Genomic DNA, 13,593 nt, shown 5'->3' on the forward strand with positions numbered 1-13,593 from the left:
TGATGACTTACTCGTGTATTTCCAGCAGTTAAGACATGATCACTCAAGGAGAGAAGCTTTATGAATCATGAAACATTCTGTCTGTGGATAAGTGTGTGTTACCCATAGAGAGTCAAGGGTTAGACGCGCCTCAGCCAGGAGTAAGACACACCCCAGCCCGAAGTAACACACAGATACTCACATGGAAAGCTTATTAATTAGCAATGAAGAGTGCAAGTGAACGAAGGGAAGGCAAGATATGAACTGCATACAGAAGATGAAAGAGAAGACAGAATAAAGGGGGCCAATAACACACTGCTCTAGAATGAAGAGGACAAGAGAGACTTGAAAGGTCAGAAGAGGATTTTTTTTAAATATAATGTGTAATTGAAAAATAAAAGGCAAGGTATAAAGGAGGTTTGAGCAGAAGGGGTGAGAGAGGAATCAAAGATAACACACACAGTGCAGAGGGAGAGAGGGGAAGATACGCAGCGTAACTATTAAGAGGCAGGGGGAAGGACTCAGGTGAAGTGAGACGTCACCCACATGAGCAGCAGAGGCTCTTATGAACAATATTATGCAGCCGGTAGAAAAGGAAATAAAGGTTTTGGAGGCATAAGTATAAAAGTGATAGCAGTCAGAGACCAAATGAAGATTTAATAGCAGCTAGCTCAGTGGCAGCATATGCTGAAAGCAGGTTCTTGGAGGTGGTGATGTGGGACAAGAATGTTTGTGCATATTTGTTGAGTGGCATTTTGTTGTGATGGTGATGTATACTGTTTTGTGCTGCTATGCTTTTGTGCTGCATTATTCCAAAGTAATAATATTGTGTTGTTCTGTGATTGTATTGTATTCTCATGTGACTGTTTTGTTATGCACTGCAGTTGGGGCTCGTGGTGCGCAGAAGGGGCGGTGCAGCGCACGTGGGGAGAGAATTAAACATCAAATTGATAATAATAAAAAAAACACTTACCTCAATCGCCGCCGCCGCACCACTCTATACGCTCCTCTGTTGCAGGCACAGGCTCCCAGCCTGCCCTGCGACCAATCCTGACGCTGCTCAGAGTAGCGTCAGGATTGGCTGGGACCGCGCAGCCAGGGTGCACCCAGGCAGACTGGGAGCCTGTGCATGCTCTCTCCAGCCCGGCAACTGTGTTGCTGGGCTGGAGGGAGCCTACCAGTAGCGGCTCGCTGACCTCTAAAGGGGCGGGGTTGGTGCGGTGCGTGTGGGGGTGGGGGGATTTAATACTAAAAAATAAAAAAATAAAAAACTTACCTCCTCCGTTGCCGCTGCACCGCCCCTCTGTCCCTCGTCGCTCCAGGCAGAGGTTCCCAGCCTGCCCTGTGGCCAATCCTGATGCTGCTCAAAGTAGCATGAGGATTGGCTGGGAGCCTGTGCAGGCTCCCTCCAGCCCGGCAACACAGTGCCGGGCTGGAGAGCCTACTGTGCATGTATGTTTGTCCGGCCCCAGACGGTCGGCCAAACACAGATGCACTCTGAGGGGAGTGCTCTGTGGTGGAGGAAGGCATCGCTCCTCCACTCTAATGGAGGAGCTGCCCCTGATGCCCTGTTCCGTTTTAATTGTGTAGGTATGTTACTTTGTGTATGTTATCCTGTTTTGTTCGGATGTTGACTGAACACAGATAAAAAACTGCTACATCTTTCCAGCCAGAAAATAAAATGCTTTTAAACTTCTTGTGGCAAGCAACCATTTACCACGGTCTAAGGTGGTAAAACAGCGCTGCACCAGCTCTTCAACCATTTGAGACATGAGTCAGCCCAAAACTGTGGCAGAGACCGTGTCTTGAATTAGCACATCTATTGCTAATTTTATGTGATATGGTCCAAGTAGTGAGACAGTTAAAAAGTGCTACACAAGAAATTACATTAGACTGACAGTGGTGGAAGCCAGTTTATTTGTAAAATTATTAAAACCATTACAAAATTTGATGTATATTAGAAAGAAGAGCATAAAAAATAGAATGTTATACCGTGATATGTTTATAGCATGATAAACACTACTTCAGGCTCTACCGGCAACTCGTTAACCCTAGACACAAAATTTAACATCATGCTAATCCCAGGTGCTCAAATAAATCATATATTGATGTGGTCTTTCAGAAGTGTTGGCTCTTCATGAGTGGAACACCTGATGTACTAATCCTTCCTGGTGAGAGGAGTGGGGCAGGAGGTTCGTGGGTGCAGCGGAATGCCCTTGATCCTACAGTCAACACAGGCAACGTGGCAACTATAGGAGGGCATCAGCGTAACTGGGTCTGGTGAGGGCTAGCTGCTAAGTGACAACAGTGGCTTAAGACCCATCAGCAGTCATGTCTGGCAATCATAGTAGGAGAGAGAAATTGACTTTTTCCAACCAGAGGCCTATAAGAACAGAATGCTGGAGGAAGGTGGACAAGAGACCGCTATGGAAGGTATAATGGAGGAACAGAGGGAAGTGATAGCGACCACGGAAACAATACTCCAAAAGTGGCAAAAACTACAAGGGTGGTGGAGACATGGCTGGAATGCACGGAGAAAAGAGTCTCGGGGAGAGGCTCCATCAGCAGCACAGTATGGACATGAAGGTGACCGAGAAGTCAGACTTCTAGGGTAGGGCTACTGGATGCCATGGTGGAAGTGTTGGAAAAGTGTAGAAAGAGGCCAATGCTAGGTTGGGTTCCCCGCCGAAGGAGATGCAATCTTTTTTTTAGCAGCAGCTGGCTCCTGGCTGTTCCAGGAGAGTTGGGCCCAGGCCCAGCTCTCCCAGTGCTGCTGCATCCGTCTTGCTCCTGAGCTCTTCTTGCTTTTCTCCCATTTTTTGAGTGTCTTCTCCTTACTTTTCGCTCCTTCTCACTGCTTTCTCCTTGCTTTCCCCTTGTTTCACCACTTTCTCCTTGATTTTCTCCATGTTTTTGTGCAGGTGCCTAACGCCACTCCGGACCAACACCCCACGCAACTCTGGACCATCACCTCACTTCCGGAATTCCAAAGGACCCTCAAGACCTGGCTGTTTGAATGAGCCTCCTGGAAGCGCTGGGTACCCTGTCGGGTGATAAACCACACTTTACAAACCCTGTTTGATTGATTGCTGAAGAGAACATACTGGTGCCCATCTCAGTTCCATGGCACCTTGAATGATGACTGTGGTGGTGCTATACCTTTCCCCCTCACTACCCTGCTTTATGAGACCTGACTCTCAGCAAGACGGCAGCCCTATGACAATCTGTTGGCCTGTGATTGTTCTCCTCTTTCCTCATCTCAGTGTTAGCACACAAATGAGATGGAAAGGAACTTCAGGAAGGAGCGTTTACTATTTGGGTGTCAAGTCTTTGCTCAGGGATCCTGCACACTTGAAGTTGCTGTGGGAGGGCAAAACATCCTATCCACTCGAGGCAGCATGCTCATTCTTAGAGGCTATAAAGGCTGGAGTCAGACATGGGACAGTGACAGTGGGGTATTGATAGAGTTATGCCTTAAAGTCACTGTCTGACCTTGTATGGAATGTGAGCGCCTGTGGGAGAGTAGAGATACACTTTAATTTGCTATTTAGAAATAGCAAGACAATCCTGAGTGGAAGTCTCACTTTTTGCTACCTTTGTCAATCTTCTCACATCATTCTTGTTCCTAGAAGCTACCCTGCCCCTTTGCCTCTCCCACCCCTCCACCTGCTAGGTTGTTCCTGCTGTTACCATAGTGGAGTTCTACGTGGTACATAGTTTAGAGAATTACTGAAATTGAAGTCTAATCTGATTCACATTTTGAAGTTTTGCTTCTAGTGCAGGTGCAATGGAGGAATTCTGAAATGGGGTCCTGGTGCTGGTTTCCTATTTGTAGGTCTGTGTTGTGACAGTGCTGCTTTCAAACAGGCCTATTGCTAACAATATAGAGTGGGTTGTGGGCCCACTGCTTTCAGGCACTGGCTTTCTTTGATCACTCTCTTTCAGCCTTTGGCTCAAGACTTTGGCAGTCACGTTTTGGCTCAGCCCAGCGGAGTAATCATCCCTCACATAATGCTATTGGCTGTATAGATGTATCTTGCCGCATCCATTAGAGTGCTTAAATTGAACTTCACGATGAGCTCCTCTACAACGTAGCCTTCTCTGTCTTCTCCTGCTGGCTTCCTCTCATGTGTTTGGCTTTGGTGTGTGCATTAGTACCTGAACTCAGGACTACTGGATTTGCCAAGCCGCGTTTTATTATAGAATAGTATCATTATAGTAAAGTGTAATAATGCTAGAAGAAGAAGCCTCATTCTGACATATTTCCTAGTTGCACTGGGCACCTTAGTAGATCATAATGGGCAACATGAAAACGCCTGCAGTCATGAGTCAGTTGCATGTACATTTATGTATAATAACTATGGGATTGATTGAGAGTTTGGTGGATGAGTTCTCTGTCGCAAACATGACGGGTATCCCATTCAGATTATTACAAGTGCATTATATTCTAAGGCACTTGTAATAAGGCAGGCAGGATACCAGTCATGTTTTTGACGGAGTAACCCATCAGACAAACTCTAAATCAGATCCTATGATGTTGGTAAAGTGTTTTGCATGAAGTACTTGTATATCGTATAAGCCCTCACATACGGTAAACAATTCACAATCAAACACGTTTGGACGCAATATAGATGAGTTAATCTGCGGAGAATGCTCCCTACTATCCCCTAGGATGATTCTATTGGGGGACACTTCAGTTTTGTACTTAACAAACAAACACACTGCTCCAACGTTGCCAGCCTCACACGCAATACAGCCACACAAGCATTGGGGAATATCATGCACCTTGATGGGTTAGTTGATTTTAATTAATTTTCTAAGCAATCGTGACCCCCTGAGTAGACTTTGCCGACCTCTAGGGCTCCCTAGACCACAGGTTATGAACCGCTGGTCTACAAGCTGAAATCTAACTACTTGAGGAGTACCGGCAGATCCACCCAGACGCTTGCGGAGCTGCGAGTTAACCTGGACAAGTTCATGGAGGTGGTCGCAAAGGAAGTGCAACACGCACACAGACTCACTAATGCCAGGACATATGGTAAGGCTGAGCATCCAAGCAGAACGTTGGCAACCGAAGGAAATCCTTCACATTGAGAAGTTTGACGGAAAGGTTCTGTATGAAGCAGAGGACATATTAGAATAGTTTGTCTAGTATTACTCCAACCTGTACACTTCCTGCATCGCTCAGCATCCAACTAGCTATTCCACTTATTTCGATTGCATTGCCCTTGCACGGTTGGAGGGCTTGCAAAGGCAATTCCTCAACACACATCATGCTAGAAGAGATCACTACTGTGTTCTCAAGTCTCCCTACATCCAAGGCCCCTCGGAGTGATGGGATCATATGGAATGTTACTCTCAGATTCTAGCCCCCGCACCCCTGTCTATTGCAGGGGTATAATGAAGCACTAGCGAATGGTGCACTCTCACCACGGCTAGGCTGTGATAATAGCTCTATAAAAGCTGGCAAGCCCCTTCCACAGTGTGACTCCTACTGCCCGTTTGTCGCCACTCAACATAGGTGTTAAAATCCTTGCCAAAGTGCTCGCTAACCAGTTATTACCAACACTCCCAGCTTTAGTGTAGGATTTATAATGGGGCAATCAACTTCACACAACCTTTGAACCCTGTTTGTAATCATGCACCAAGTTAAATCTGTACCTGAAGGCAGCAGCAGTTTTTTCTGGGCGTCACTTAAGCGTCCGATTCTTTGGCATGGACCTATCTATTTGCAGCCCTATTCACAATGGGATTTCCTAGTAGATTCATTACCCAAGTCAAGTTACTGTACAATAAACCCTGGGCAAGGATTCAACTAAACAGCTTACTGTCATCGACCCTCCCAATTGAAAGGGGCACCCGGCAAGATGGCCGGCTACCCACACTTTTGTATGTGCTCGCATTGGAGCCCCTGGCTTGTGCAATACCACAGAGGCATACTAACCAAGGCCTATTTTTATTTACCCCATGTAAATTAATTGAGTCCCTCTATGTGGACAACATAACTCTACATCTCTGTGAAGCAGTCAGAACCCTTAGCCCAGTTATAAGGGAGTTCATTCTTTTCAAGTCTCAGCCGGAGATTACCATCAACTGGAACAAATCCACCATATTCCCCCTAATTCCTAGCATCCCAATCATCTAATTGGCCTTCCCCGTTCCATGATTCTCAGCAATATCCTGAGTCCTGCCCTGAGGACAATCCTGATGCTGCTCAGAGCAGTGTTAGGATTGGCTGGGAGCGCCCAGCCAGGGCACTCCCAGGTAGATTGGGAGCCTGTGCCTGATCTCTCCAGCCCGGCAATACAGTGCCGGGCTGGAGAGAGCCTTATGTGCATATGTGTTTGGCCGGCCCGAGATGGCCGGCCAAACATACATGTGCAATGAAGGAGAGTGCTATGTACTCCCCCTTAGTGTGTGTCACAACCCATGGCCCCGCCCCTTTTACTAAAAAACTATTATAATATGTTTTTTATTATCGTTGTTTAGGGAAAGGTTTGCTGGGGGTGTGTGACGCTCCTCCGCCCTAGCGGGGGAGCTACATCTACTAGATAGTTATCTTTCCATTTTTATTGCTGCCTGATAGCTGGACGCACAAGAAACTCTGCAGCAGGTGTTTTTAAATTGTACGTTATTGCTAGAAACAGCGCCCCTCCACCCTCCCAGGTTAGTGCCTCCCTCCAGGTCCGCGCCCAGTGCGGCCTCACCAGTCACCCTACAGCCTGATTATGTGACACAATCTAGCACGAGAACTCAAGGAAGCAAATATCTTTAAAAGACAATAAATACAGAGCTAGAGCTACTATTTTCGCCTCTCAGGGAGAACAAAAAAAGGAAAAACTAACTTTTTAAAAATAAATGTATTTATGTGCGGATTAAGGTTTTTTGCCCAATTTGATAAAAATATACAACCAAACACAAACCTCATGGCATTACTGTCTTTTGCGGCCTTGATGGTATGGATCTGTGAAGCAATCACAGAGAGCACCTCCATGTCAATGCGATTAAACTCGTCAAAACAGCACCAAGCTCCAGACTGAGCCATTCCAGAGAAAAATTTACCCATCATCTGAAACAGCAAACGCAGGAGAAGGTCAATGGGACATATTCAGAACTCTGGATGCCAAGAAGGTAAATAATACAGAAGCAACTTTGGCAGTAATTACAGTTTTAATTTTCAGGGAGTTAGCATGAAAAAGCCATTCTCTTTCAAAGCTGAGCTAACAATGAGCACTAATCGAAATTATGTTTAGGTTTTATTTTTCCTGAATACACTGTTGATAAAACAATGGATAATGCTGAGGGCCATTGGGTTTATGTGACTATGAGTTGTGTCAGTTACTGCATAAGTATGGGTTTGAAGGATCTGTTACATAATTTGCTACTTGAGTAATAGTTACTTGAAATTAAGATCACTATCAAATTTCAGTGCTTAAGTTTTAAACGTTACTTTTAAACTGACATTTTAACATAACTAGAACATTACTTTATCCTTTGTTTTTTTCAGTGAAATTTCTGAGTTTTTCTTTAATGCAAAGTAACATGTTATTATCATACCTAGCTAGGTCACTTTAGCCTCTGATTTTTCTTCAGTGAATTCCTGATTTTTAAAATGCAAACTAAAATATTATTAATATATCCAACTATAATGTTACTTTAACCTTTGTTTTTTTCAGTGAATGTCTAGTGTTTTTTTTTTTTAACCCAAAGAAATATTTTATTACCATACGGAAGGCCATCTCACCACCACACATGGTCTTGCACTGTGCCTGGCATGGGGATGGCCGCAGAGCCTGGCCTGCATCCTTGCCCTGTGTCTAACCCCTGTGAGCAGCTTTCCCCCTGCTGCACACAGCCTTTGCCTTTTCAAAGTGACCCACCACACACTCAGGCCTGCCCCTTTTAAAAAAAAAAAAATTCTGATCCTGCGAGACTCTCATGGGAGGTAGCGCAGTCCATGCGCTCCCCTGCGACTCCAGGAGGAGTAAAGGGGACACGCTGTCTTCTGTGAGACACCGGCACGAATCGCAAAAACCAAGTCCCCTTGTCCTGAAATGGCAGTTGCAACATTTCTCTTCATGTTGGAGCCAGCCAATCAGAGAGCACGCGTCCGCAGGTGCTTTTCACTTCTGCAGAAGCCAGGTGGCCGATAAGAAAAAAGAACCCCCGAGCCAATCAGATCATTCAATTCCTTTAAGTTGTGTGATGGTGTGACTCCCGCGAGCCACCCTTGAACCCAGCTGTCCAGCTATATATAAAGTTTCTTCACCTTAATTTCTCAAAAAAATGCTCGGCAGATTTACCCCAAATCACAAAATGCATGCATTCTGGACCAAGCTCTAGCTTTCTGCCAAATGTGGTGTAATCTGTTGAGCCTTTTCAGCTGCTTAGTTGTTCAATTTTCCATTGGAAAGTTGCATTTGGAAATCGCATTTTGGGGCTCTCTTTTTTCCTCACTCCGTAACTTCCCAGAGGGGAGGTGGATGAACTTTTTTTGCCAAAGCTGCATATTGAGTTAATTACGTCTGTAATTCGTCAAAGCTCTTCACATTCAAGACATGGGTGAATCCTAACAATTTACACTGAGTGGGAACTTTCTGTGCTCTTAAAAGATTCCTTGTATAGATGAAAACTTGTCAATAACATACTACCCTTTGTGACTTGAATGGTAGGGCTGGTGGTGAAGTACCAGCTACTGAAGACATTAGGATCTCGCTACAGGATCTCTGCCCTGACAAGGATACCACTCACAGTTACTTCTTAGGCCCTCAAGAGTGGTCAATTAAGTCAGACGAGGCTGATAACAGTAGTTATTAGTGCATCTTTTTACTAAAAAAGGCCGCAATCTCTAGATATAAGTATGGTCCCAAAATACCAGGGGAATCAGACCCACAATTACAGATTCGACCAACAATTCCTTATTTCTTAGTGGACACTCTCTTATAACTCAACATATTTTTCCCAGCCTTGGAGTTACCAATACCCCGGGTATCAATAATTCCAGGGGTGGAGAAACATTGACTCATTTCCCTGGTTACCTGTAGCAGGGGCCATAGCCTCATTCTAGGCTGCGTAAGCGGAAAACTGTCCACACAGGGCAGTAAGAGAGTGGGCATCTGAAGGTCAGGGAGGTGGAGTCACAGACAGAAGTTGCTGTCAATTTGTGCTTTTGTTTCATATTCTTAAGTCTTAACTTCTGTGTTTTGATTCCACCTCATGCCTCTTTCTTCCACCACCTCACACTTTCTGTTCCATTATTTTGCTTGCTATTGCAGGATCTTTTCATGCCTGGTTTCTCCTTTGTTGCTGTTAATATTCTGGTCTTTGTAAATGAGTGCGAGTGGGCCCCACCTTCAACCACTGGCTCAAATGAATCCCCAGTTGGGCATCTTTGCCCCATACACTTTATTAGCAACGTTGTGTAAAATGCTTAAATGTACCATTACATTGTTTTTGACTGTAACCTGGCATCAGTAGTCACATTGCTGATGTCTGACTGTTTGCAGTTTCACTCACTGTTGCTTGCTTTTCTCATGTTCTTGGTTCTAATTACTGTATATAAGTAGCACAATGTAACAGTTTGTGAGATTCATTGAGCACACTATTATTTTGTCAAGATTCATGAAGTAAAATGTTACATTATGTTGCTTAGTCAGTCTTACCTTGTAGTCCAGGCCTTCAGAGCAGTTAAAGACAACACAATGTTTCCCAAGAGCCTGTGAACAGAATCAGTGCAAAATGTCAACCTACATTCATTATTATGAAAATATCACTGTTCCTGGGTTTCCCAGAAGAAGCCATAAATTATTACACAGTGTGGTAATTGACAACCAAGCCCTAAAGAGAGCAAGCATTATTGGCTAAGCATTGACAATTTGTTGTTTTGTTTTTATAGTGCATGCATACACACAGTCACAGCGCGCATACATGAAGCCATATGTTTACAGCTTCTGCCAACACACCTTCTAGTCTCTAAATCCCTCATTACTCACTGGACCATCAGGGCTTTGTTTTCTCTGCCCCCAGAGCTAAGGGTTATGCACTAATGGTATTGATGGGGGGAGTCATGTGGGCTTCTTTGAGGCATCCAAAATTTAAAGGCGGATGAGGTACCAAGGGCTTACTGGACCAACAGACTCACATATGTTCACTGAAATGGGTATAAATGATGGAGGCTGGTGCTACTCAATTCTACTTGTTCAATGGGCCTTGGCCTATATCTGTGTATGGGCTGGGGGTCGTTTACAAATGCTGTAAAAGATCACAGTGTGGAATACTGGATCAGTGACTAAGGCACAGTTTGGATGTAAGGAACTGTGTTGTCCTTAGGTAGAGATGGGCCTTCCTCTTGTGGAAACCTGAGCATCTGGACTGGGTTTATAGAAAGAGAGCGAGAGAGAAAAAGAGAAAGGTAAAGGCAGAAAAGGAGAGATACAGAAAAAATGTGTTGTGTGAATGTATCTGCGTGTGTGCATGTTCACGCATGCTGTCCTCCAAAAGGACAGGAGCTAGCAGATGAGTTCTCTTTAAGGCAATCTTGTTCTGAAAGGACATAAGTGGGAAAATACCTACAAGAATCCAGAGGGCTTAGTGATGGCTTTTTCATGAAGGGAGTTGCCATGGCTAATCAAATTTTGGATGGCACTGAAAACTCCAAAAATATGGTGGGCTATAATGGAAGAAGCGACTAGTTGAAACAGCAAAATCTGTATGTTTAGGCAGGAGGAATATATCAAAGGGATACAAGCTTGGTTTTTTATTGAAAGATTAAGAAAAAGAAGGATAAGAGAGAAAAGAAGAAGAGGAGGACAGTTGCACAGGAGAAAAAAGGCGGAGAAAAAAAAATAGGATAAGGAGAAGAACAGTGATATGAAGGAGTGGAGAAGAATACTAGGAAGAAGAAGGAGAAGAAAAAGAAGAAGAAGAATGAAAAGGAGATGTTTTATTCCACATATCTCCAATCATTATGTACTGTAAATAACAGGTGTTTTTATTACCCAATTTATGGTACTCAACGTGCCCATATTGACCTGTAGATTACAGTAGATGTCATCAGAGCAGTAGGCACTAAGCTCACAGCTACCATCCTGGAGGCTCAGGGATAGTGGACATTTATTAAGGCACATAGAAAGACTGCTGCCCAAAGGTGTCAGTGGAGATCCAAACATCAATTTCAAATCAGATTTCCCATTTGAAAATGTGAAGTTGCTAGTTCTAAAAATGTGCATTCTAAGGCCCTAACTCTAATTTACCTTTGAAATGTTACGCCAATTGGGGTCGTATTGCTTATCTTCTTATTATAGGTAAGATTTTTTTGCAATCCCCTTGCCTGGACATCTCATTCCTAACCCATTGAACAGTTTTATGTTTAATATGTTTCCTGCATCCCTCATCAATTCTTACTGGTTCAACCTTAGGTTGGACCTAGCCACCAAAAGTAGAATTAAGGGTACCTTCTAGAGTTTGTATTCCTACTGAATTTGTTTAGCGGTGCTTCTAAAATTTGGCTATGATGTTGGTGCCTTCTCTCTGCCCGTCTTCCACTGGGCTAGGGACTCTGTCCATCAGAAAATGTCCAATATAAAAGCTGCCAAGTAGCCCTTATATAGCCACGTCAGTCATGACTACAACTTCACACTTTAGAGTTCTCAGATGATTTACTTAACCAGGAACACTCACACAGCCAATCAATGGTTAGTCCACATTTCTCAGATGCCCTAAGACTCAGTATTTCATTTGAAAGATCTTCAACATTCAAAACAACTAATTCTGAAATTAACATAGTAGAGAAAGGCTTAGACAGTTTTTACCCTAGAGTACTTGTTGAGTGCATGTTTGAATATTATGGAGGGTGTACTCCAGGCTTAGTCTCCCCTCTGCCTCACCCAGCTCTGCTCCAAAGAACTGATCCCTTTCACCCACAACTTCCATGAAGTTATTAGTTAAAAAGATATCCTGCAGAGATGAATAACAATAATATATTGGTAGTTAGGCACTTATTTGCTTCCTACTGGAAAAAAGTGGTCTGGTCGTAGAGATGCTAAAACAGCAACTTGCGGCCTTCCTTAAGGCAATGCAAGGGATGGAGGTGATGTATAGGCGAGGATCCATGCTCTCATCACTTGACACAACAACACCTTTGCAGGGTAACACCACTATATGTACTTCTTTCAATGTGTCTCAGGCATCTGCTTACTTTGGGCACTGTGACTGACTGGGCAACGTCTCAGATGTTTGTTGTGCCTAAAAGTAAAAATATTTGCTCTGGTCCCAAAAGAAAATATGTAGACCAGGGTTGTGTGATCTGCAGGTCAGCAAATCAGATGTGAGATCGCAGACCTCTTGCACACAAAGTGAAATGCTGCTTAACATCCTGCAAATGGACTGCTTTTTATACAAAGACGTGTGCTTTGTCTTTCGCAAAGTACTCAACACAAAAGCTGACAAAGAGCCACTACAAAGCCTATCCTCTGCCCAGATCCCACCTGGAACTTTAGCACGGGAGCACTTGCACAGCCAATCAATGAACAGTGCACCTTTACTGGGTGACCCAAGTCACAATATGCAATTTGGAGGATCTTCAATATTAAAACCAACCAAGCCTTTAGGGCCAAGATATGTGTGCTGCAATGAGGATCATATTCAGTTACACCGATGGCGCATCATCCGTGGCTGTCATGGCAAGTTATCTGTGTGCGCGTGCGGAAATGGCTACACTGTCTGTGGAATTGAAAAACCCAAGATGGAGTGCAATATGTGGCCAACAGCCTACTTTCCAACTGAAATCAAATAAATGGCCTCATATAAACATTGGCAAATAATGAATAACGCAATTGGTTCATCCAGAAGTGACATAAAGTATAGAAAAAGAATCTCCTCACACCAATTACTTAGACTTGCATGATATTTTGGACTGACAGATATGAAAATTGGTTGTGAGACGAGGCAGCGTGGAAGATAAAAACTCAATAAAAAGGCTAAAAAGTGTTTAATTTCATAACTTCAACATACAAAAAGAACTTACTTTGGCCAGGTCTTTAACAGTCTCAGTTTTTCCTGTGCCTGCTGGGCCAGCAGGAGATCCTCCGAGATGGAGGTGCAGGGCTCCAGTGAGAGTCAACCAGCAGCGGTCGGTGAGTGGAGTGATGACGAGCCGGGAGGAACAGCCTAGATACTCATAGCCATACACAAAGGAGGCACTGCCTTGAACCACATAGCAAGTGTTATTCTGCTCATTCCATTCATAACGGAGCTGCCTGAAGAGGGGATGAGTAAAAATAATAACCCTTAGCACGTTAAGAACCAGTAAGTGGTGATGCATTATCCTAAGTATTTTTGAAGGTTTGCATACACATTGTAATAGACCAATACTTTACATTGATTCCACAACATTTGTTTTTTATCAATCAATTGTATTCATCAAAGACCTGTCTATGGAAAACAAAAACTCTCTTTGTCGTGAATGTCTAAAATACTGAAAAGTTCATATGTTTGTCTTAAGATCTGACACATGTCTATCCTTAATCTGTAGACACGGAAGATCTCTCAAAGGGAATGTTGGAAATTGTAGGTCATATAGGTGTAAGCAGAAGCTTATGCGCCTCTGGATTGGGT

At 43.8% G+C, this 13,593-nt stretch overlaps 1 protein-coding gene across 1 annotated transcript in view; it reads right to left on the reverse strand.

Annotated features, from left to right (window-relative positions):
- Nucleotides 1–13,593, reverse strand: part of DNAH14 (dynein axonemal heavy chain 14) — a 923,784-nt gene that overhangs the window by 608,324 nt on the left and 301,867 nt on the right. The window contains exons 29-31 of the mRNA XM_069236199.1: nucleotides 13,004–13,235; nucleotides 9,642–9,695; nucleotides 6,903–7,048 (exon numbers count right to left, since the gene is read on the reverse strand). Coding sequence (XP_069092300.1) covers nucleotides 6,903–7,048; nucleotides 9,642–9,695; nucleotides 13,004–13,235 — 432 coding nt within the window. The remainder of the gene's footprint in view (nucleotides 1–6,902; nucleotides 7,049–9,641; nucleotides 9,696–13,003; nucleotides 13,236–13,593) is intronic.

Source organism: Pleurodeles waltl, chromosome 5, assembly GCF_031143425.1.
Source record: "Pleurodeles waltl isolate 20211129_DDA chromosome 5, aPleWal1.hap1.20221129, whole genome shotgun sequence".
Classification (NCBI taxonomy): domain Eukaryota; kingdom Metazoa; phylum Chordata; class Amphibia; order Caudata; family Salamandridae; genus Pleurodeles; species Pleurodeles waltl.